The sequence below is a fragment of the Nelusetta ayraudi genome, unplaced genomic scaffold (assembly GCF_046127955.1).
Source record: "Nelusetta ayraudi isolate G7.1 ecotype Tasmania unplaced genomic scaffold, CSIRO-AGI_Nayr_v1 ptg000229l, whole genome shotgun sequence".
Classification (NCBI taxonomy): domain Eukaryota; kingdom Metazoa; phylum Chordata; class Actinopteri; order Tetraodontiformes; family Monacanthidae; genus Nelusetta; species Nelusetta ayraudi.
In genome coordinates, this window is record NW_027466278.1 from 112501 (window position 1) to 135000 (window position 22500).

At 54.1% G+C, this 22500-nt stretch overlaps 3 protein-coding genes and 1 long non-coding RNA gene across 10 annotated transcripts in view; 2 read left to right on the forward strand and 2 right to left on the reverse strand.

The window, feature by feature from the left end:
• Positions 1-1176: 1176 nt before the first annotated feature.
• Positions 1177-6198, forward strand: LOC142882016 (creatine kinase B-type). 2 transcript variants are annotated; one of them, XM_076016462.1, is made up of 7 exons: positions 1177-1386; positions 2536-2690; positions 2793-2925; positions 3837-4008; positions 4603-4726; positions 4814-5003; positions 5751-6198. In XM_076016462.1, exons 1-7 carry the CDS (start codon positions 1194-1196, stop codon positions 5927-5929), a joined length of 1146 nt encoding a protein of 381 aa, XP_075872577.1. In that variant the 5' UTR covers positions 1177-1193; the 3' UTR covers positions 5930-6198. The 2 variants fall into 2 exon arrangements, with proteins under 2 accessions (XP_075872577.1, XP_075872576.1); XM_076016461.1 differs by having other exon boundaries at positions 2536-2925.
• Positions 6199-6483: 285 nt separating this feature from the next.
• Positions 6484-14465, reverse strand: LOC142882014 (MAP/microtubule affinity-regulating kinase 3-like). Its single transcript, XM_076016459.1, has 17 exons — positions 13854-14465; positions 12621-12806; positions 12486-12539; positions 12264-12312; positions 11934-11999; positions 11776-11846; positions 11575-11631; positions 11350-11484; positions 11132-11233; positions 10611-10730; positions 10069-10168; positions 9800-9912; positions 9592-9718; positions 9242-9480; positions 9038-9144; positions 8680-8955; positions 6484-7530 (listed from the first exon to the last, which is right to left on the reverse strand). Exons 1-17 carry the CDS (start codon positions 13902-13904, stop codon positions 7140-7142), a joined length of 2244 nt encoding a protein of 747 aa, XP_075872574.1. The 5' UTR covers positions 13905-14465; the 3' UTR covers positions 6484-7139.
• Positions 14466-14722: 257 nt separating this feature from the next.
• Positions 14723-22500, forward strand: part of asb2a.1 (ankyrin repeat and SOCS box containing 2a, tandem duplicate 1) — an 8302-nt gene continuing 524 nt past the window's right edge. The window contains exons 1-13 of one of the 6 annotated variants that reach the window (XR_012925728.1): positions 14723-15821; positions 15999-16346; positions 16656-16766; positions 17394-17563; positions 17645-17800; positions 17900-18145; positions 18988-19159; positions 19797-20370; positions 20668-20821; positions 20896-21079; positions 21611-21798; positions 21959-22070; positions 22178-22307. Coding sequence is in view for 1 of the 6 variants with exons in the window: in XM_076016460.1 (XP_075872575.1) it covers positions 16000-16346; positions 16656-16766; positions 17394-17563; positions 17645-17800; positions 17900-18145; positions 18988-19159; positions 19797-20370; positions 20668-20821; positions 20896-21035 (2070 nt within the window). In the remaining 5 variants the exon portion in view is untranslated. The other 5 variants (XR_012925727.1, XR_012925729.1, XR_012925730.1 and 2 more) reach the window with 5 other exon arrangements.
• Positions 22440-22500, reverse strand: part of LOC142882018 (uncharacterized) — a 433-nt gene continuing 372 nt past the window's right edge. The window contains exon 3 of the long non-coding RNA XR_012925732.1: positions 22440-22500. This exon is cut by the window's right edge and continues 95 nt beyond it. This is a non-coding gene — a long non-coding RNA (uncharacterized LOC142882018).

Below are 22500 nucleotides of genomic sequence, written 5' to 3' on the forward strand. Positions count from 1 at the left end.
ACACGCACGCGCACAGCCTCGTGTTTACTGCCTGTTTGCACATCAACAACCTGCTCGTCCGTATTTGTTTGTTTGTCCGTGTGCGTTCGTGCGTGCGTGCGCACGCACGCACGCACGCGGTCAGGCGACCTTGCGCCGCGTCCTGTCTGCAGGTGCGGACGGACCGACGCGGATTCTGCGCCTCCTCGTCGCCCAATTTTTTTTTTTTTTTGCGCACACGAAACCACCCAAAACACGAGGCGGGGCGGCGGTGACGTCATGTCTTTGACGTGCGCGCGATGGGACAAAAGCCCCCCCCCCCCCCCCACCCTCACCCCCCCACCCTCACCCCAGCAGAATAAATCCACCTTAAATCCGGGCCTGTAATCTGATTGGACGGCGGCTGAGGCTGCGGAGGTTCTGCTGCTGTGCGGCGTTTTTGACTCCGTCTCCTCCGAACCGTCTGGAGGATTTTCATCAGCTCTGCGTCTGAAAATAACACTGCGCATGCGCACTTCCATTCCGATATAATGAATGGGGGGGGGGCGACGACACCGCCGCTGCGTCATCTCTGCAGATGAGCATCCGACATAATCGATGATCTCGCCGGACGGCCGGTTCCGATCCGTTTGTGCCGAACCGCAGCGCCCCTTGCTGAAGGTCACGGGGGGCGCGCACTGCTGCAGCCGCGCGCTGAAGGGTTGAGGCCGGCCCTCCTGCTGCGTCACGGGCCCAGGAGCGAGAGAAGGACGACGCAGCTGAAACATTAATGGCTCGCAAGCCCTGCTCATTACTTATTCATGACGCGTTAATATATTCATATATTTTAAGGACAGGTGTCAGCGCCTTCAGACAGCAACACCACACACCGACGCATCATTTTTAACGATTTCATGATTTCTAATTCAGGGATATTTCTCATAGATTTCACGGATCTGAATCATTTTGATTCCTTCAAGATGAAAAATATCCTTAATAATGAGAAGGGAGGGGCAGGAGGGGAGTCGGGAATCATCGAACCAATCAGAGGGAAGATTTAAATTAATAATTAAAAAAAAAAAATCTTTATTGTTTTTTTAATTATTTCTTTGGTTGTTTTTGGATCAGAAGCTCCTGAATCTGATGGGAGCCACGCTGCCCTCTGATTGGCCGAGGCTGAATCTTTTCGCTCTTCATTCGTTTGTCCCCCTGCAGGCCAGCAGCCCGACGTCGCCATGCCTTTCGGAAACACCCACAACAAGCTGAAGATGAACTACTCCTCGGAGCAGGAGTACCCCGACCTGAGCCAGCACAACAACCACATGGCCAAGGTGCTGACGCCCGAGATGTACGCCAGCCTGCGCGACAAGGAGACGCCCAGCGGCTTCACCGTGGACGACGTCATCCAGACCGGCGTGGACAACCCCGGTAAGGACGCCTGCTGCTGCTGCTGCTGCTGCAGCAACAACAGCAACAATGACCTTGTCCAACACTGACAGTAACACAAAGCCGAGCAGTGAAGCCCAAAATAAGAAGGTAACAGGTAGCAGGTAGCAGATTGCTGGTCATGGGTAACGAGTAACAGATGGGTAACAGGTGGCAGGTAACGAGCAATGGTAACAAATAGCAGGTAACAGGTAGCAGGTCATGGGTAACGGGTAACAAATAGCAGGTAACAGGTAGCAGGTCATGGGTAATGGGTAACAAATAGCAGGTAACAGGTAGCAGGTCATGGGTAATGGGTAACAAATAGCAGGTAACAGGTAGCAGGTCATGGGTAATGGGTAATGGGTAACCGATAGCAGGGGACTGATAGCAGGTAGTAAGTAACAGATTGCAGGTAGCAGGTAACAGGTAGCAGGTAACAGGTAACGGGACTGATAGCAGGTAGTAAGTAACAGATTGCAGGTAGCATGTAACAGGTAGCAGGTAACAGGTAGCAGAGACCAGATAACAGGGGACTGATAGCAGGTAGTAAGTAACAGATTGCAAGTAAAGGGTAACAGATTGCAGGTAGTAAGTAACAGATTGCAGGTAGTAAGTAACAGGTAGCAGGTAGTAAGTAACAGATTGCAGGTAGTAAGTAACAGATTGCAGGTAGTAAGTAACAGATTGCAGGTAGTAAGTAACAGATTGCAGGTAGTAAGTAACAGGTAGCAGGTAGTAAGTAACAGATTGCAGGTAGTAAGTAACAGATTGCAGGTAGTAAGTAACAGATTGCAGGTAGTAAGTAACAGATTGCAGGTAGTAAGTAACAGGTAGCAGGTATCAGCATTAGGCCGTGGCTGCGACACGCAGCCGGCCCGGTGTGACCTCCTCACAAGGTTGCCGTGTTTCTGCTGCTGCAGCTGCTGCTGCTCGTTGATTAAGTCCTTAATTGGATGGAGTGGTTACATCAGGTTGGTTCCTGCTGCTTAGCGCCCAGCTGGAGGGATGTGACCTTTCACTTCCTGTCAGATGGGCTGATCCTCAGATCATCCCGCTGCAATCCGACATCCGACATCCGCACACAAAAACACACGCGCAAAACAGGCGGTGACGTCACTGCGCCCCCCCCCCCCTGCCCCCTCTCCGCAGGTCATCCCTTCATCATGACGGTGGGGTGCGTGGCCGGAGACGAGGAGACCTACGAGGTGTTCAAGGAGCTGCTGGACCCGGTGATCGAGGACCGCCACGGAGGATACAAACCCTCAGACAAACACAAGACGGACCTGACCGCCGACAACCTGCAGGTACACACACAACCACACACAACCACACACAACCACACACAACCACACACAACCACGGCCAGTCACAACACCCCCTCAGTCCCGCTGCTCCTCCCCCCTCAGGGCGGAGACGACCTGGACCCAAACTACGTGCTGAGCTCCCGGGTCCGGACCGGCCGGAGCATCCGCGGCTTCTGCCTGCCGCCGCACTGCAGCCGTGGCGAGCGCCGCGCCATCGAGAACCTCTCCATTGAAAGTAAGACTTGCTCCACTAGGGGGCGCACCGCGACCAGGGGCCACCGCCTTGAAAAAAAAAAACAAAAACACGTCAGTCATTTGGACCCTGAAGGCAGCGGTTGAACGGATTCACTTCCCGGACTGAATTTTGAAATTTTTTAGAGTCGAAGTCAAAGAAGGAGAAAGTGAGCGAAGCGACGATTTCCCATCGGGCAGTGGCTGCCGATGACGGTGTGCCGATGCGTTCAGGGACGCGGTGAGGGCGGCTCTTTATTTAGATATTTTTCCCATCATGCCTCAGCGAGCGCCGCAGATCAAACCGTTGCGTAACGAGCGGCTCGCCGTCGTCCTGCTGGGACTCTTAATGAGCCTCTCCGCTCCGCCTCTCCGCTCCCCCCCCCCCGCTTTCATATTCAAATGAGACCAACATGAAACCAGACTGAACCGGACCTGGCTGAGGCCAGGCTGGCTGGCTGGCTGGCTGGCTGGCTGGCGCTCTGCTGCCCCCTGCTGTCAGGAAGCAGCAGCAGCAGCAGCAGTTGAGACAGATGGTTGGAGCAGCAGCAGCAGCAGCAGCAGCAGCAGTTCCTGCTTACTGGGAAAAACCTCACATTTGACTGAACGGTTCTGACTCTCATCAGGTGGTTTATCACATATAGAGGATCCACATAGAGGAATATCGCAAACGTGTCCTGGAAACACTTTGTTCACACTGACACATCATTTAGTGTCCGGGGTCACGTGACCAGTTCACCGACCAGTGGAAATGGCGCGTTATGATTGGATGGAGGAGGAGAGGGAATATGGCAACCGTTCCGGACAGCAAGTTTACGGGAATTGCGGCTTATGTGCGTCACGTCGTTGAGTGTTTTAGAAATATCGCTTTTATTTTGCGGAAAAGAAATTCTCAACGGCGTTCTCATAAAACAGGTCTGGACAGCCTGGAGGGCGACCTGAAGGGGAAGTACTACGCCCTGAAGAACATGACGGAGGAGGAGCAGCAGCAGCTCATCGATGACCACTTCCTGTTTGACAAGCCCGTCTCCCCGCTGCTGCTGGCGTCCGGCATGGCCCGCGACTGGCCCGACGGCCGTGGCATCTGGTCAGTACCGCACCGCACCGCGCCAGAGGTGGCGCTAGTGGGAGGAGCTCAGGGGGAGGTTGGTGGAAGCTCAGGAGGAGCAGAGACACGAAGGAGTCGCGCAGAAGGAGAAGAGAATGGTGCGAGTGAAATGAGGAACCGAGGCAAATTGTGGTGAAAAAAAAAAAATGCGGTAAAACTTCATACTTTTGACCCAGTCAAAAGGATTCACGTTCAGATACCTAACACATCTACTCAAGTACAGGAATAATAATAATAATAATAATAATCATAATAATAATTATCATAATAATAATACATTTTATTTGTGTAGCGCTTTTCAGAAAACTCCACAACACTTCACAAGGGCATGAAAATAATAAAATCAGTGCACACAATCACAACTACCAATAAATCAGAATGTAGAGGAACATGAAATTACAGGAATCAAAAGTGTGATTTTGAATTTTTAAAGCTGCTTTTCTACTGAAAAACAGACAATTAAGTTTCCATCTGTCTCAGAAAGTACTTGCACCTGGTTACTCTGCTCACCTGTGTGTGTGTGTGTGTGTGTGTGTGTGTGTGTGTGTGTGTGTGTGTGTGACTCACCTGCAGGCACAACGACAACAAGACCTTCTTGGTGTGGGTCAACGAGGAGGACCACCTGAGGGTCATCAGCATGCAGAAGGGGGGCAACATGAGGGAGGTGTTCACTCGCTTCTGCACCGGACTGACCAAGGTGAGGCCCCGCCCACCCACTTCCTGTTCCCCATCCCCCCGCACCCCCCTCCTCCTCCTCCTCCTCATCCTCCGCCTCCCCCTGCAGATCGAGAACCTGTTCAAGGAGCGCAGCCACGAGTTCATGTGGAACGAGCACCTGGGCTACGTGCTCACCTGTCCGTCCAACCTGGGCACCGGGCTGCGCGCCGGCGTGCACGTCAAGCTGCCCAACGTCAGCAAGCACGACAAGTTCGGCGAGGTGCTCAAGAGGCTGCGGCTGCAGAAGAGAGGCACAGGTGGGTGGAGTCACGCAGGAAGAAGCCCCCCCCAACGATGAATATATGATGGAAGCTAGCTGCCACCCTAGGAAAAAAAACAGGGCGCAGTATCAGGGTTCAACGTACAACCATCAGGTTTCTACCACGTGATGATTTTCACGTTGGAACCTGATCACCAGACGGGTAACTCCCGTTTTTGGGGAAGGGCAGAGTGGGCAGGACCAGAGAGGTACACCTGAGTTCTGGCGATGGTCGGTCGCTGGTCCCGGTCGTAAAGCTACGTCAGGCTTTTCACGTGAAGCGCTTGAAAACGTCCCCCTTTGTTGTATTCGTACGCAGAACATGGAGCCGTTCTACTTTCCTAGGGTGGCCAGCAATGCGCTTCTGTAAAATATAGATTTTCAATCAAAAAGAATTGAAAAGCATAGGTGCACTTTATTGATCCCGAATTGGGGAGCTCCACTGTTGCAGCGCTGGAAGAAACTCAAATCAGATGGAATGGAAAAATAAACTGAACAATCTCATTTGACCCGATGTTAAATATTCTTTTGTTTTACTTGCTATCGTATCGTTAAGCAGGAAGTGATTAAAGCAAGATGAGTGCATAATATGATAAGTGAATGAAGAACTTAATAAATGTATAAACGTGACAATGAAGGTCATCATTGCAAGATGAGCTTCTATGATATATTTGTACCCGAGTGGCTCGGCAGCAGTGAACCTCACTCTCTCACCTCCCTCTCCCTCTCCCTCTCCTCCGGGCAGGCGGCGTGGACACGGCGGCGGTGGGCGGAGTCTTTGACATCTCCAACGCCGACCGCCTGGGCTTCTCGGAGGTGGAGCTGGTGCAGATGGTGGTGGACGGCGTCAACCTGCTGGTGGAGATGGAGAAGCGCCTGGAGGGCGGCGAGAGCATCGACGACCTCATGCCAGAGCAGAAGTGAACTGTGGCTCCGCCCCCAGCCCCTCCCCCTCCCTCACCCGTCACCCCCCTCCTCCCTCCACCAGCCCCCCCACACCCCTCCTTCCCCTCCCCCGCCCCTCCCTCCACTCTAACCAATCAGAGTCCGTCCTGAGCCGGCGGGACGTCGTCAGTTAGACTTCAGTCTTCCAACATGTGAAGGATTTTCTATTTCCTGTCTCCACCTGTTGGACTCATCTAACACCTGAAATATCTAATAAAGTCTGTGTGGGCCCCAACTCCACACCTGCCGCCGCTCACCTGTCCTCATTCAGCACGCACACGCACACACACACACACACAATTAACACAAACAGACACACACAACCACGCAGAAGAGATCATTTTTACAGTTTCACAAGCTGGGAGTTCCTGGCGGTGCGTTCACTGACCTCGGGAAGTTTTACACAGAGATGCTGCAGTTCAACTCAGCTGGAGTCTGGCAGGAGGCCTCAAAGGTCCTGAACTCGCCTAGCTTCACTTTTCAAGTCAGCAAATTTCCATGACCCCCCCCACCCCCCCCAAAAAAAGCCGAGCTGTGAACAGGAAGTGTTTTATTTTGAAAATCTACCTTTAGATTTAGACTGTGTACACGGTCATGAAATGCTTCCTGTTCAGTCTGATGTGTTTAGACACGGATTAAAAAAAAAAAAAAAAGAAAAAAAAATCCAGTTGATTTTATTTTGAAAGGAAAAAAAGAAAACCAAACACCACCATCAGTCCTGACAGGAAGTTGTGCTGTGTTCATGGAATCTACTGACACGCGGGTGAACCGAGCTTCAGGTAACGAAACGGTCGGTCGGTCAGCTGATCCGGAGAGGGGGTGGGAGGGTGGGGGAGTGGGCGTCGCCAGGTTAGTCCAGATCACAAACTATTTACAACTCGAGGCTCCGAGGCCCCGCCCACCAGCCTGGGAGTGGGTGGGGCCACCTGCCACTCAGTCTCTCGCAATAAAAACTAAAAGTCTTCTGTCTTCCCACGATGCATTGCTGTTCACCGGTTCGGGGGGGAGGGGCACTGTTGGCGGTGACATCATCAATCACATGTTCAGCACACGCTGCAGGTCACTTCCTGCTTTCGCTCGCTCTCTACCTCTCTCTCTCTCTCTCTGTTTTTTTTTCCTCTCTCTCTCCTCGCTCGCTCGCCGTCTGGCCCCGCCCACTCCACCCCGCCCCCTCCGTGCCCCCCCCCCGCTACAGCTTGAGCTCGTTGGCGATCTTGGAGGCGATGTTCTTGAAGGCGATGGACGTCCCCGAGATGCGCTTGAAGCGCACGCCGTTGAGCGAGAGGCGGGGCAGCTTGCACACCTCCATCTCCCACTGGACCAGCGAGGCGTCGGCGTGGGCGTGGCCGTCGCCGTGCACGCACAGCAGCAGGAAGTGCTCGCGCTGCTCGTAGTCGCAGTTGTTGGCGTCCAGCACCTTGCGGATCTCCCGCATCATCTCCTGCGGCTCCATGGACGACGTGGTCTTCATGCTCCAGGTGAAGCGCAGCGCGCGCGGCTTCCAGTCCTTCGACGACGGCGGCGGCAGCAGCGGCGGAGAGCCGGGCTCCTCCCTCCCCTGGTCACATGACACGTTGCGACTGCAGGAGAGGGAGGCGGGGATGGGGGAAGAGAGGAGGAGGGGGAGGAGGAGACGGCACGGCATCACTTCCTGGTTCCGTCGCTGACGTTTGAACAAGAGCCAATCGGGGGAGCGGGAGCGAAGCGACCAATCACAGGCCGTCACATCGTGTCCTGAATGTCGTCATCGTGCAATAAAAACCTGACAATATTTTTATGGATGCAACGTCAGAGGTGCTGACACAGGCATGAACAAACTACGGCCCGGGGGCCACATGCGGCCCGTCTAGCTTTTTAATCCGGCCCTTCAGCCAAACTTGAAGAACTGATGTTAACAGTCAGTCATCAAACAGCTGCAGCTCCTCCATGTTTGCAGTGTTTCCAGAGTCATTTCAATAAAGAGCTCAACACCCTGGTGGTTCTGGCTGGTTCTGGCTGGTTCTGGCTGGTTCTAAGAGCTAAACACCCTGGTGGTTCTAGCTGGTTCTGGCTGGTTCTGGCTGGTTCTAAGAGCTAAACACCCTGGTGGTTCTAGCTGGTTCTGGCTGGTTCTGGGTGGTTCTAAGAGCTAAACACCCTGGTGATTCTGGCTGGTTCTAAGAGTTAAACAACCCAGATGGTTCTAGCTGGTTCTGGGAGGTTCTGGATGGTTCTAAGAGCTCAACACCCTGGTGGTTCTAGCTGGTTCTAGCTGGTTCTAGCTGGTTCTGGGTGGTTCTAAGAGCTCAACACCCTGGTGGGGCTTCAAAGACTCTGATTTGGTTGCTTTGCTTTGTGAGTTTGGAGGCTCACCAGAACACTGCATCCATCTGCTGCTGCTCCGCTACCCCCCCTCAGGCACATGAAACCCACTGTGGCCCGACCGGTCCAACAGTTGGCCCACCCCTGGACAGCAACATCACCTTTGATTCACTCAACTCTTCTGCCAGGTGCCAAACCGCTCCCCTTCAGTCACCATTAGTGACAAACATATGTTTATGTATGAACCAATGAGACGCCCTGTATCTCACACACTGCCGTCATGGACGGAGGCTTCTGATTGGCCGGACTCACCGGGACCCGTCGGGCTTCCCGTTCCGCTCGACCTCTGACCCCGCCCTGAGGGCGAGGACGGACGCAGGGAGGCCGGCAGGAAGTGGGGGGGGGGGGGGGGGGGGGGGCTGGCGTACCTGCGGGTGAGCTTGGAGGTGATCTTGGAGAAGAGGTTGGTGGAGCCGCGGGCGCGGGACTGTGCGAGGGGCGTGGCGTCGTGCGACAGGCTGGGCGAGGCAGGCGGCCCGTTGTAGGTGGCGGTGCGGCGCTCACGCAGCTGGTCGCCGTGGAAGGTGCTGCGGCTCGCCGTCCCCCGGGGGAAGCGCAGGCGGTCGGGGGGCGTGGCCCCGCTGCTGACGCTGTGCGTGGAGGCTCCGCCCGCCGCCGACCTCTGAGGGGGCGTGGCGGCCGAACTGGCGGGAGAGAGAGAGAGGGGAGGAGGTCACGGCGAGGTGGAGGGAGGGGGGCGGGGCCTCAGTCACCTGCTCCACTCACCTGTTCTCCTTGCCGTTGGGCAGCGCGGCCTGCCGCTGGTCGCCGCCGCCGCCGGTGCGGTCGCTGCACACGTACGTGTTCCGTCGCGTCATGCTGGACGAGCCGCTCTGACCAATCGGAGCGCAGCAACAACAACAACAACAGGATCAGCGCTGATTAATCTGATGATGTCACGGCGGGGGAGAAGGCGGGGCCTCTACTCACAGAGGGCGTGGCCGACGTCCTCCTCCTCTCGGGGATGTCGGCCATGTTGGGGTTGTTGGCGTTGCCCAGCAGGGGACTTCCTGTTTCTGACGGGCTGGACTTCCTGTTGTGAGCGGCGGCGGCGGCGTCCTGCTTCCCCTCCGACCCCTCGACCCCTCCTCCTCCTCCTCCTGCTGCTGCTGCTGCTGCTCCTGCTGCTGTCTGACTCCTCCTGGGGTGAGCAGCTGCTGAGGAGGAGACTGGAGGAGGAAGAGGAAGAGGAGGGGTGAGGAGGCGGGGGGAGGAGGAGGGAGGAGTCAACAGAGGGAGTGCTGATGTGACCTCATCCTGCTGCTGCTGCTGCTGCTCACCTTGCTCGCTGTACCTCCTCTGTTTGGAGGAGGAGGAGGTGGAGTGGGCGGAGCCACGCTGGTGGTGAGCTGGTGATTGGCCGCTGCTGGCCGGTCGAACCTTCAGCAGCGAGTCGCCCGACTCCCCCTGAAAAACACGCCGGCCGGGTCAGTCCCCATTGGGGGGGCGGCGGGTTACCGACCGTGACCTCTGACGGTGACCTCTGACCTCTGCAGCCCGGCGCCCCAGCAGCAGGTAGGTGGCCGTGATGTCGTCGTACTTCATCTTGGCCAAAGAGTCGTTGATCTTCTCCCGGGAGTAGCCCATCCCCACCATCAGCTCTGAAACACACACACACACACACACACACACACACACACACACACACACACACACACACACACACACACACACACACACACACGGCAGTCACATGACCGGCCGGCCGCCTCCTGATTGGCTGAGGGAGACTCAGGGGAGGAGGAGGAGCTGGGTACCGATCCTCTTCTGGTCCTTGATGTCCAGCTCGGGCTCCGTGAAGGGCTTCATGTCGTCCTCGTCCGAGCCGGCGTTGATCCAGCGGTCCTTCATGATTTGCTGGAGGAGGAAGTAAAACTGGTCACATGACCGCAGCTGAGCGAGGGGGGGTAGGAGGGGGGAGGAGTGTGGTCAAGCTGTCTGGCTCAATGATGTGACCACAGCCATGGGTGAATTATAAGAACTGGATATCGCGCTGACGATATGGTGACTCAGCATCCCCCCCCCCCAGTGGCCACTCGAGGTACTGCAGCCAAAAACACTGTACGGCCCAAAAAGCAAAATGGACATTAACTTTTAATCTGGGACCTAACCTTGACCTTTGACCTGAAACACAGTTCATAATAAATCTCCCCATTGTAGATGTTTACGTCCTGGACGTTTAATGTGTCTAAAAAAAATAATTATAAATGTCGTCATGGCTCGTTCTGATAGGCTGATGCGTCCTGATGCGTCATGGGAGTAAACAGAGGCATGATGGGAAGTGGGTGGGCTCGCTCACCTCCAGGGTTCCTCGCTTGCCCGGGTTCAGCACCAGGAAGCGCTTCAGCAGGTTCTCGCAATCGGTGGACATGTAGAAGGGGATCCGGTATTTCCCACGAAGGACTCGCTCCCTCAGCTCCTGCACACACACACACACACACACACACACACACACACACACACACACACACACACACACACACACACACACACACACACACACACATAAACAGTACTGCTAACAGGCCAGCAGGGGGAGCCTCTAGCTGCGTTTCCATGACCCCTAGAATTGCGCAAAAGCTAAATATGGCCACAAGGTTTTTTGACGCTTCCCTAATTTCGTAATTTTATTTCAGAAGTTTATGGGAATTCTCGTAATTTTCACGGGTCGAGATTTTACAAGAATTACGACTTATGCGCAATTGTACTTTTGTTGAAATTTTTTAGAAATATCGCTTTTATTTTGCGAAAAACCGTCATGGAAACGCAGCTACAGGTGGCATCGCCGACGGCAGGCGAGGGAGCGGAACCGAGCTTCACCTTGAGGTTCTGGCCGTCGAAGGGCAGCGAGCCGCTGACCAGAGTGTAGAGAATCACACCCAGACTCCACACGTCCACCTCAGGACCGTCGTACTTCTTCCCCTGAACACACACACACACACACACACACACACACACACACACACACACACGGTGTCAGACGGACCCGGAGCTGCTGCTCTCTGGTTGTATCTGGAGAACTGTGGGCGGGTCAGAACCTGGAAGAGTTCCGGGGCAGCGTACGGCGGAGAACCACAGAAGGTGTCCAGCTTCCCTCCCATCGTGAACTCGTTGCTGAAACCAAAGTCTGCAATCTTGATGTTCATGTCGGCGTCCAGGAGGAGGTTCTCGGCCTAGGAGAGGAGGAGGAGGAGGTACGAGGAGGTGGGGATGAGGTGTGAAGGTGTGTTCAGGGCCGGTGGGAACTTCTGAGACTCTCCTACCTTGAGGTCGCGGTGGACGATGCGTTTCTGGTGGCAGTACTGCACGGCAGACACAATCTGGACACACGCAGGGGGGGAGAGACAGGCACAACAGGCTCAGGCCCTGATTGGCTCAAAGACATCACCTGACCCTCCACCAAAACTCTGTGTGTGTGTGTGTGTGTGTGTGTGTGTGTGTGTGTGTGTGTGTGTGTGTGTTACCTGTCTAAATTTAGCTCTGGCCTCCTTCTCCTTCATCCTCCCGTGAGCCACGAGGTAGTCAAACACTTCACCTGCACAAAGAGGGCGGAGAGAGAGGAGAGAGGTCAGACACCTGGCCAAGGGAGATGTTGGAGCTGGTGGCTGTCGGGACGACTGACCTCCGCTGGCGTACTCCATCACCAGGTAGAGAGTCTTCTCCGTCTCAATCACCTCAAAGAGCTTGACTGTGGAAGCAGGCAGACAACATGTGTGAGGAGGACAGGTGAGAGAAGGACAGGTGTGAGGAGGACAGGTGAGAGGTGGACAGGTGAGAGGAGGACAGGTGTGAGGAGGACAGGTGTGAGGAGGACAGGTGAGAGGAGGACAGGTGTAAGGTGGACAGGTGTGAGGAGGACAGGTGAGAGGAGGACAGGTGTAAGGTGGACAGGTGAGAGGAGGACAGGTGAGAGGAGGACAGGTGTGAGGAGGACAGGTGAGAGGAAACTCACCGATGTTTGGATGATTCAGGATCTTCATTATTTTGACTTCTCTGAAGAGCTGAGGAACAGACAAACACGTTGGCATGTTATTGACTTATTCATAAATTGGCCACATCATGTTGGTCCTACAGCCCACCACCAGGGGGCAGACAGCTCGGTTGGCCAGACCATTAGAGACCAGGCACCGAGCCCGAGGAGGAAGTGGAACCGAACCGTGTCAGACTGTCTCACCTTCTGCAGGCTGGTGGGGTTCAACTGGGTCTTGTCGATGATCTTTATCGCCACCTGCCAGGAGGAAGAAGAACAGCAACAGGGTGTCAGTCGACTCTCTGGTGTGTCGTCAACTCCACCGCCCTCCGGTCTCACCTCTCGTCCAGTCCGGACGTGGCGAGCCAGCTTGACTTTGGCGAAGTTGCCCTTCCCGATGGTCTTGAGCAGGCGGTAGTTCCCCACGTGAGGCGTCTCGTCCGCCGCGGACGACGACGTCTTACTGCGGGACGAGCGCACAAAGTGGGACGACACCTGACCACGGCCATCATCTGTGGAGGTATGCTGGGGAAAAATAAAATAAAACAGTGACGTCCATAATTACCAGGCAGAGGAGATATGACGAGCACGCACTGTGACATCATCATCATCAGCGGAGTTTCCATGACAGTTTTCCGCTAAATAAAAGTTTTCAAAAATTTCTAAAATGTCGACAAAATACAATGAAGTTTTGCAGGTGTTTCAACGGAAACTTAATTCTCGTCCAATCTCGTCCTGCGATAATTGATGCTTACGATTGCTCGCTGTCAAGAACGATTGTTACGTTTTTTTTTCTCTTTCATTACTCGTAAAAAAATATTCTGCCTCCTCTGTCCAAGCTTTCACTTGGACTGGTCACGTGACCCTGAACATTACTGCTGCTGACGTGTCAATGTGACAAAAGTGTTCCCCATGACACTTTTGCGATATCCCTCTACATGGAGACGTGTGAAAAACCACCTCACGAGAGCATCAAAACCTTTGAGACACGTCTGAGAGGTTTTTCCACTTTTCCTGTTTCCATCAGCAGGTTCTTCATTGCAATATTTAGGTTGTGCGCAATTCTAGGGGTCATGGAAACGCAGCTACCATCATCATCATCATCATCATCGTCGTCGTCGTCGATGTCGTTTGGAAACTGTAAAATATTTCTGAGAAGAACCTTAAAGAACCAGTCTGGAACCTGAATTAGCGATTAGTCATACTTCCATACTAATGACACTTGCATTAAATGGACTTTGATGTCCGTCTAGAACCCAAACAAGAGGACACATGAAGGCCCAGTGTCGGACCTCCACCTCTCTTGACAGAGGGTCTCCTCCTAAACCGCCTCAGATCTCAAGAAACTCTCGTTTCCAAACGTTAGAGCCACCGTGGCCCCACAAACACACCTGGACACCTGTTGACCTACTGCCTGCGTGCAGCAGCTTCCCGAGAGGAACCACCAGGTGGTCTGCTCGGCCACCTGGAAGCCCTGAACCCCGTCAGGTTCTCCGGGAACTACTTACAAAGAACTTGTCTGCAAACTAATCTGAACTGGTTTCACCAGCCAACTCCGGACGGTGGACTCACGTTCTCGGCGTCTCGCTCGTTGACGGTGGGCAGCGGGGTCCTGGTGGACATGGTGCCCGGGTCAGTGTGAGGGATGCTGGCTCATCAAGCCGCCCGTCCGCCCCGGAACACCTGCCTCAACTTAGCGGGGACCGTCCGCGGACTGCTACAAGTTCCGGACCGGGTTGTTTTTTTTTGTTTTTTTTTATCTGGTGCAACAAAAGGGCGGCATTACCGGTTCCGGTTCAGAGTAAAAAATAAAAAAAGAAGAATCTCGAAGTGTTATCTGTCCCGGCTCGGCTCGGGACAGCTGCCTCTCCGACAGTTTGCTGCGGACATGGAGCCGAAGCTGCCGCAGCAACAGTTCCTCTTTAGCGGCTAACTTAGCCGGCTAGCCCGTCGGGGGGCCCCGGTAGGACCTGTTGTACGTGTTCCCGGGTCCCGGGGCGAGGTCCGGGGGCCGCCTGCTGGCCACCGGTTCGGTTCGGTCCGTGCGGACGGTCCTCCGGCGGAAGGTCGGACGGGTTCGCTCGGCTCCTCGTCACAGCCAGCGGGGAGACTCCCAGCTAGAGGCTCGGCTAGCCGCTGCCAAGATGGACGACGAACCAAACCCAGCGTGTTGACAGGATGTGACGTCAGAGGGCAGCGTGTGCCCTGATTGGCTGGCCGGATAGAGTGGTGGCGTTTTGTGTTGCTAGGGTGACTGGACAGAAGACTGAACGGAATCACTTCGTCATTAAAACTATCATTTTTAAAGCCACATCTACATGGAAAGTTGTTATTATTTTTGATTCTATTTTTAACATCTCTAATCTTAAAGATCACGCAGGCGTTTTTATTTTGGAACTCATACTACACAATGCCCCTCTTGAAACTCAAGCGTTGTTAACTAACATAAACAACATATCTAATTGCTTCACTTTTTAATTAATTATTTCATGTTCCATAAGTTGTGGCGCATAATGAATTTATCTGGCAACCTCGCCCGTCAAAATCAGTGTTTTAAAAAAAAGTGTGGAAAAAAAGTGGAAAGCTCTCCTGCACATGACCAGTAGAGGGCAACCTCAGCTGACAGACTGCCCTCAGTGCTGAAACTCATCCACAAAGTTCTGAGTCATAAACCCATTCTGACCTTATTCTAGAACCTTGACACCAACCTCGAACCCTGACTCTGACATTTACCTAGAACCCTGATCCTGACAAAAAACCTCAAACCCTAGAACCCTGACATTGACCTAGAACCCTAACCTTAACAGCCAGAACTCTGACTCTAACCTAGAACCCCCTCCCTAACCTAGAACCTGAACCTGGTCCTCACCCAGACCCGTGTCCTTGTACTAGGACATTAAATCTGGCCTAAACGAAGACCCTAACCCCGACCTAGAGCCCTGACCCTGACTTTGGACCCTTTATCTAACACGGGACCTAACTCAGACCTAGAACCCTGACCAACTCGGCTGAGCAACTTCCTCCTTCCCGCAAGTCGCCACTGTGATATTTATAGACATGCACAAGCTGTCCACCAGAGTGTTTTGAAGTTGTTGGACTGTGTTTTTGGATGAGTGTTGAGGGAGGGCAGTGTCCCTGACGACCTGCCAAAATATTGAACCGCTCCTTGAAGTTCCACCGTCGTGGAGAACCTGCACATCACACGAATTGTCACTTAGAACCAATTAAAAATAACTGACCCACATCGGATGAACGACTTTAGCCAGTTAGCCAGCAGGGCTAAAGGCCAGCAGCCAGTGGACCTGACTAACCCTAACCCTCGGTTCTTCCGTTTACAAACGCAGTTTCATCTGTGTTTATCTGAGCGAAACCTGAGGAGTCAGCCGGTCCACAGACAGCTGGTCCTTAAAATAACCCTGGAGGACCCTCCCCCGCCCTCCCCCGCCCTCCTCCCGCCTCCTCCCGCTGTCATGCGCCACCGCCGCATAACACTCGTGGCTATGTTTTGACTCAGGAGACGCTGGCTTCACACAGACGTGAGTGAGTTCAGAGTGTTTGACTTGTTGTCCAGCAGATCTTCAGGACACACAGTGAGTGAAACCTGGTGCTGAAGCTCTTCTTCTTCTTCTTCTTCTTCTCCTCCTCCTATTTTTCGTCCTTTCCTTCTCCTTCTTCTTTTATCCTTTCACTTCCCCTTCTTCTTCGCCGTGGCTCCAGGATGGCTGCAGCCGGGGTCTCCCGCTCAGGGCCGACCAGCGAGGCCCTGGACGACTACTCCCCCTACAGCCACCTGAGTGACGACGAGCTGTTGCAGCTCGCCATCCAGCGCAGTCTGACCGACACGCAGCACAACGCTGGCGCCCCTGCAGGTGGCCAGGCGTTACGACAAGCTGACAGCAGCGACCCGACCCCGACCCCGACCCAGCAGCAGAAGCAGCAGCAGCAGCCCAGACGCAGCTCCCGCAGTGCACCACCACCGCCACCAGCAGCAGCGGACCGCAGCTCCCACAATGCATCGGCGGAATACAGCTCTCCAAACCCACCATGGCAAAAACCTCCTGATCCGTACGTCTGCACCCAGTGCCTCCTCGCGGTAAACTGACGGTGAAAAGGTCGTGATGTCCGAGGTGTCTGGAGAAGAATGAGTGAAGTTTGCAGGAAGTCACGTCAGTTTGTGTTGAAGCTCACTGAAGCTTCTAGCTGAACGCTAACTAGCCAGCTAACCAAACGAGGCTAACTGTTTCCTCACAGTTGGGAACCAGTATGGACCCCGGCGCTCTGTCCACTACAGTGACCGCGTCTGGTTACGATGATACAGGAGAGGGCGGGGCCTGGGTCTTGCTGTGCTCTAATTGGCTGCCCGTGTCGTGGCAGGAAGACCTTTGAGGGCAGCGTCAGCTACTTCGTGACGGGTTCTGGCAAGAGGATGGTGGCCTACCGCAAACCTGACGGCACACTGCTCTACATCCTGCCAGAACCTGAGCAGTGAGTCCAGAGATCCACAGCACCCAACGCTGTTTTCATCAGCGCCCTCTGCTGGAGCAAAGGCCAAACTGCGAGACATTTTGACCTGAATTTGGGTGGAAGATTCTGGGTTCAGATTTTGAGTAGAGATGCACTGATACCACCTTTTAACAGAACCAGTATATGAGTACTCACATTTCAGTACTCACCGATACCGATACTGAGTACTCAGTAAGTACATTACACAGCATAGAATTAAAGTTTCACTGCAGTACAAGCACAAATGTTACAAAAATGTAAGATACCACGACACGTATCGGTGTCGTGGTAGCGGCACGTATCTCATGAGTCCAAGTAGAGTACTCAAGCCCGGCATGGGTACCGATACCTGCTACTGGTATCCGTATCGGTGCATCCCTAATTTTGAAGTTGGGTTTGTTCTCCAATCTGTGAGTGGAAGCTTCCTGTTAGAACCTTCAGCCCTCAGAAAACAAACCTCCAAACTGTGAATCTGGAACCCGAAGGAGGTTCTGACCCGATCTGGAGCAGATGGAGACGAGGGCTGATGAAAACAAGAGTGCATTTGTATGTGTGTGTGTGTGTGTGTGTGTGTGGCTGCTGTGTCAGCTGACGGCTCGTTCCCCACAGGGAGGAGGAGCCTCTGTTCCAGGCCATCCGGGCTGGACAAGTGTCAAAGGTCAAGGACTTGGCCACCAGACCAGGAACCAACCTGATGCTGACCAGTCAACCAGGCTGGCTGGCCATCCACCAGGCCGCCTGGTTCGGCCAGGAGGCCTGCCTGAAGGTGCTGCTGTCAGGTAGACACACACACACACACACACACACACACACACACACACACACGCACGCACACGGTGTGACGGTGTGTTGCTGCTCAGCCCAGCCCGGGATGGTCAACAAGCGGACGGGCTGCTGCGAGACGGCGCTGATGCTCGCTGTCAGCAAGGAGCACCTGGGATGCGTTCAGGTGCTGCTGGAAAACGGAGCCGACCCCGACGTGCCCAACCAGGACAAGGAGACCCCCCTGTATCGAGGTAGGGGGGGGGGCGGAACCAGGAAGTGAGGGGAGGCTAGAGTCAAGTGAGTCTTGTCCCCCTTTAGCCACGCCCTCTCCCGTCTGTCCTGCCGAGCAGCCTGCGAGGTGAACAACGCCGGCCTGGTGGCGGCGCTGCTGAACCACGGCGCCGCCGTCAACACCCACTGCCTGCTGGGCTGGACGGCGCTGCAGGAGGCCGTGTGCCGCGACAACGTGGAGATCGGCGAGATGCTGCTGAAGGCCGGTGCCAAACTCAACCTGACCAACGTCTACGGCATCTCGCCGCTCTTCACAGCGGCGCAGAGCGGCCAGCTGGCGGCGCTGCGCTTCCTCATCAAGCACGGTGAGCCGCCGCCGAGGACGCCGCCGCTTCTCATTCGCCGCCAGTGGAGGGGGGTGGGGCTACAGGATCAAAGTCCCGCCCACACACTAGAACCAGAGAACCACACTGCTAATTTATATATATACGATATATATGTGTAATATATATATGTACAAATTAATATATATGTATATATATATATATATACATGCAATATATACAGTATATATATATATGTGTGTTTATATACGTTCATTTGTATATATTTGTATATACATATATATGTATATATAAATATGTGTTCACACATATATGAATATACACACATAATATATATACATGTATACAAGGAAATACAGACATATATATTCATACATACATGCATATATGTGTATATATACATATATATATGTATATATATATATGTATATATATATATATATGTAGATGTATATATACATATATATATATATATATATATACATCTATATATATATATATATATATATATATATATATAAATATATATATATATATATATATATATATATGTAGATGTATATATACATATATATATATATATATACATCTATATATATATATATATATATATATATATATATATATATATATATATATATATATATAGATGTATACACCTATAACCGCCGATGAATAACACAATAACATATATAAAATAATTTAAAAGAAAGAAAAATGGGGAAGGAGAATATGGTGCCTCCTCCACCAGGGGGAGCCCAACACAACAGCATCGGTCACGGTACACCAAGAACCTCAGCAGCAGCAGCAGCAGTTCCCTGAGTGTGTGTCTGCCGTCCTGACCGTGGCTGCTCCCCCTGTAGGCGCCGACATCAACAGCCAAGCAGCAGATGGCGCCACTGCTCTGTACGAGGCGGCCAAGAACGGCCACGAGGCCGTGGTGGAGCTGCTCCTCTCTCAGAAGGCCGACCCCAACAAGCCGGGCAAGACAGGCCTCCTGCCGCTGCACATCGCCGCACAGACAGGAAATAACACGTAGGCACACAGCCCCGCCCCCTCTTTCTTTCCAACACTGTGTGAGCTGAGGGGTCAGAGGTCACAGACCTGGTTCTGGTCTCAGACCTGGTTCTAATCTCAGCAGGTTCTAGTCACAGACCTGGTTCTGGTCTCAGACCTGGTTGTAGTCTCAGCAGGTTCTAGTCTCAGACCTGGTTCTGGTCTCAGACCTGGTTGTAGTCTAATATCTGGTTCTAATCTCATACCTGGTTCTAGTCTCAGCAGGTTCTGGTCTCAGACCTGGTTCTAATCTCAGACCTGGTTCTGGTCTCAGATATGTTTCTGGTCTCACATCCGGATCTGATCTCAGACCTGGTTCTGGTCTCAGACGTGGTTCTAGTCTAACACCTGGTTCTAATCTCATACCTGGTTCTAGTCTCAGCAGGTTCTGGTCTCAGACCTGGTTCTAATCTCAGACCTGGTTCTGGTCTCAGATATGTTTCTGGTCTCACATCCGGATCTGATCTCAGACCTGGTTCTGGTCTCAGACGTGGTTCTAGTCTAACACCTTGTTCTAATCTCATACCTGGTTCTAGTCTCAGCAGGTTCTGGTCTCAGACCTGGTTCTAATCTCAGACCTGGTTCTGGTCTCAGGCTCTCTCTTCCCCCCCTGCAGAATTGTGTCCATGCTGCTGGACGCCACCAGTCGGGCCCGGGTGCGTCGGGCCGGGATTAGCCCGCTGCACCTGGCGGCCGAGCGGAACCGGGACGAGGTCCTGGAGACGCTGGTGGGGGCGGGGCTGGACGTCAACGCCCAGCTGTCGCACGATCGCTCGCAGCTGTACGAGGACCGCCGCAGCACGCCGCTCTACTTCGCCGTGGTCAACAACAACGTGCCGGCGGTGCGGCTCCTGTTGGCGGCCGGCGCCGACCCCGACCTGGACCTCTTCCGGCCCCTGATGGTGGCGGCCCGGCAGAGCTGCAGCCAGACGGTGCAGCTGCTGGTGGAGCGCGGCGCCGACGTCAACGCCGCCATCCCCACCCACCCCACCACCTTCCCCGCCGTCTACATGTTCTCCATGAAGTACCTGCCGCTCTTCAAGTACCTGCTGGACCACGGAGGCCACGCCCTGCCCTGCTTCCACTGCGTCTACGGCGCCGGGCCTCACCCGCCCATCAACACCAGCCGCTCGCGGCGCGGCGACCGTGAGCCCCGCCAGGAGGGGGTGTCGCAGGCCCGGGGGGTCCAGGTGAGCAGCTTGTAACACAACACACGACACGTCAGTGCTGCCATACTAGAAAAAAAAAGAAAAAGAAACAGGGCTCAATATCGAGTTGTGACGTCATACTTTCACGTTTTTACGTGATCATTTTGAAGAAAATGCTTTCTAAGCCGTATGTTTTTTTTGTGTGTGGCTGCAGTACCTCCAGTGGCCACCGGGGGAAAGACTCCCCTCGGTGCCATGTTGCCACTCTGGTATCCACTTGTTCTGATGCCAAATCATCCACGGTTCACTCCGTTCCCTCTGTTGTCACTTGATTGGCAGTTCTGCGAGATGATCTCCGCCCCCAGCATCAGCCGGTGGGCGGGGCCAATCATCGACCTGCTGCTGGACTATGTGGGTCATGTGACCCTGTGCTCGCGGCTGACAGAGCACCTGGACAGCTACGAGGGCTGGAGCGCCATCAAGGACCGGGCAGGTGAGCCCCCCCCCCCTCCGACCTCCCCCTCCTCCTCCTCCTCCTCCTCACTGGTCTGACTGGTTGTTTTCCAGCTGCTCCTCCGTCGCTGCAGCAGCTCTGCAGGCTGCACATCCTGCAGCGGGCGGGACGCCGGCGTGTCGCCCGGCTGCCGCTGCCGGGACGCCTCATCGGCTTCCTGCAGCACCGGGAGCGCGAGGTGGAGGAGGTCTGACCCGGTCTGACCCGGTCTGACCCGGTCTGGACACCAGTGAGCAGGTGAAGACGTCCTGCTGCAACTGCAACTTTTCCTCTTTTTCTTCTCTTTCTTTCTTTTCCTCTTCGCCTTCCTCTGCTTCTCCTCCTCCTCCTCCTCCTCTGCTTCTTCTTCTTCTCCTCCTCCTCATTCTTCTGCTGTCTGACTGCAGCACCAATAAACATCTCATCCAGTCCTCCCACCTCTTGGGTTTATTTCACTCCTCTGTAAAGATAACAAAAAAAAAAAACGCCCTCTAGTGTTCAAAGCCTCTCCGCGGCGGTGGCTCCGCCCACCTCGACTGGTCACCTGACCCATGATGACTTCATCAGTGTGGCAGCGGCGCCAGACTTTTACAGCCTGGACCCGAGGTCGCGATGACATCACACCTGCATGACACTGCGAGGCTCCGCCCACTCTGTAGCATCAGACAGGAGACCTGCCAGTGTGTGTGTGTGCGTGTGTGTGTGTGTGTGTGTGTGTGTGTGTGTGTGTCTGTGTGGACTGTTGCGCTCATCTCCACCTGATGACATCGAGTCAATATTTTTAAGCAGCCGTTGAAAAACAGAGTCGGCGCCTGCTCCTCCAATCCTCCAATCAGCAGCCTGGCCCCACCCCTGGCCCCGCCCCCTCTCAGAGTCTGGCTGGACCAGGCAGCAGCAGCAGCAGCAGCAGCAGCAGCAGCAGGAGGAGGATGACCACGCCCGGCTTGGTTCTCGCCGCCTCTGTCGGGTTGTTCCAGGTGAGTTCTGGGCTGAGCTGCTGCTCCACGCTGCCCCCTGCTGGTGAGCTCGGCTCACCTCCTCCTGGACCTCCTGCCGCCTCTGGAAACCAACCAGAGCCTGACGTTATCTTTGTGTGTTGATGTTGCTGGGGTTTTTTTTTTTTTGCTTTGCCAACAGATGACTGCAGGTGCAGAGATGAGCTACAGGGCTCCGCCCCCTGCACCTCCTCCTCCACCACCACCTCCTCCACCACCTCCTCTTCTCCTCTCCAGACAGCTGATCTCCACAGGTGAAGGCTCCATCTGCTCTCCCTCCTCAGCAGGCCAAAACAAAAGACCCAACCAGCGATGCAAAATGTGTGAAAAACTGAGCCGCAGCTTTTTGCTTGCGTTGCAGTGGCGCCCCCCGCTGGTCTGGATGTGCACAGTGCACACGGTTGGCTGCTGCTGCTGATCTTGGTCGCTCCTGTCACCTTCCTCCTGCTCCTGATGGTCACCTGCAGCCTGTCCTCCAAGGTGGTGAAGGGGTGAGTCCTCCACCGGCCCCACACTGCAGCAACACAACCTCAACCTCAACACAACACCACAGCAACACAACCTCAACCTCAACACAACACCACAGCAACACAACCTCAACCTCAACCTCAACACAACAACAACACAACACAGCAACAACACAACCTCAACCTCAACACAACACCACAGCAACACAACCTCAAC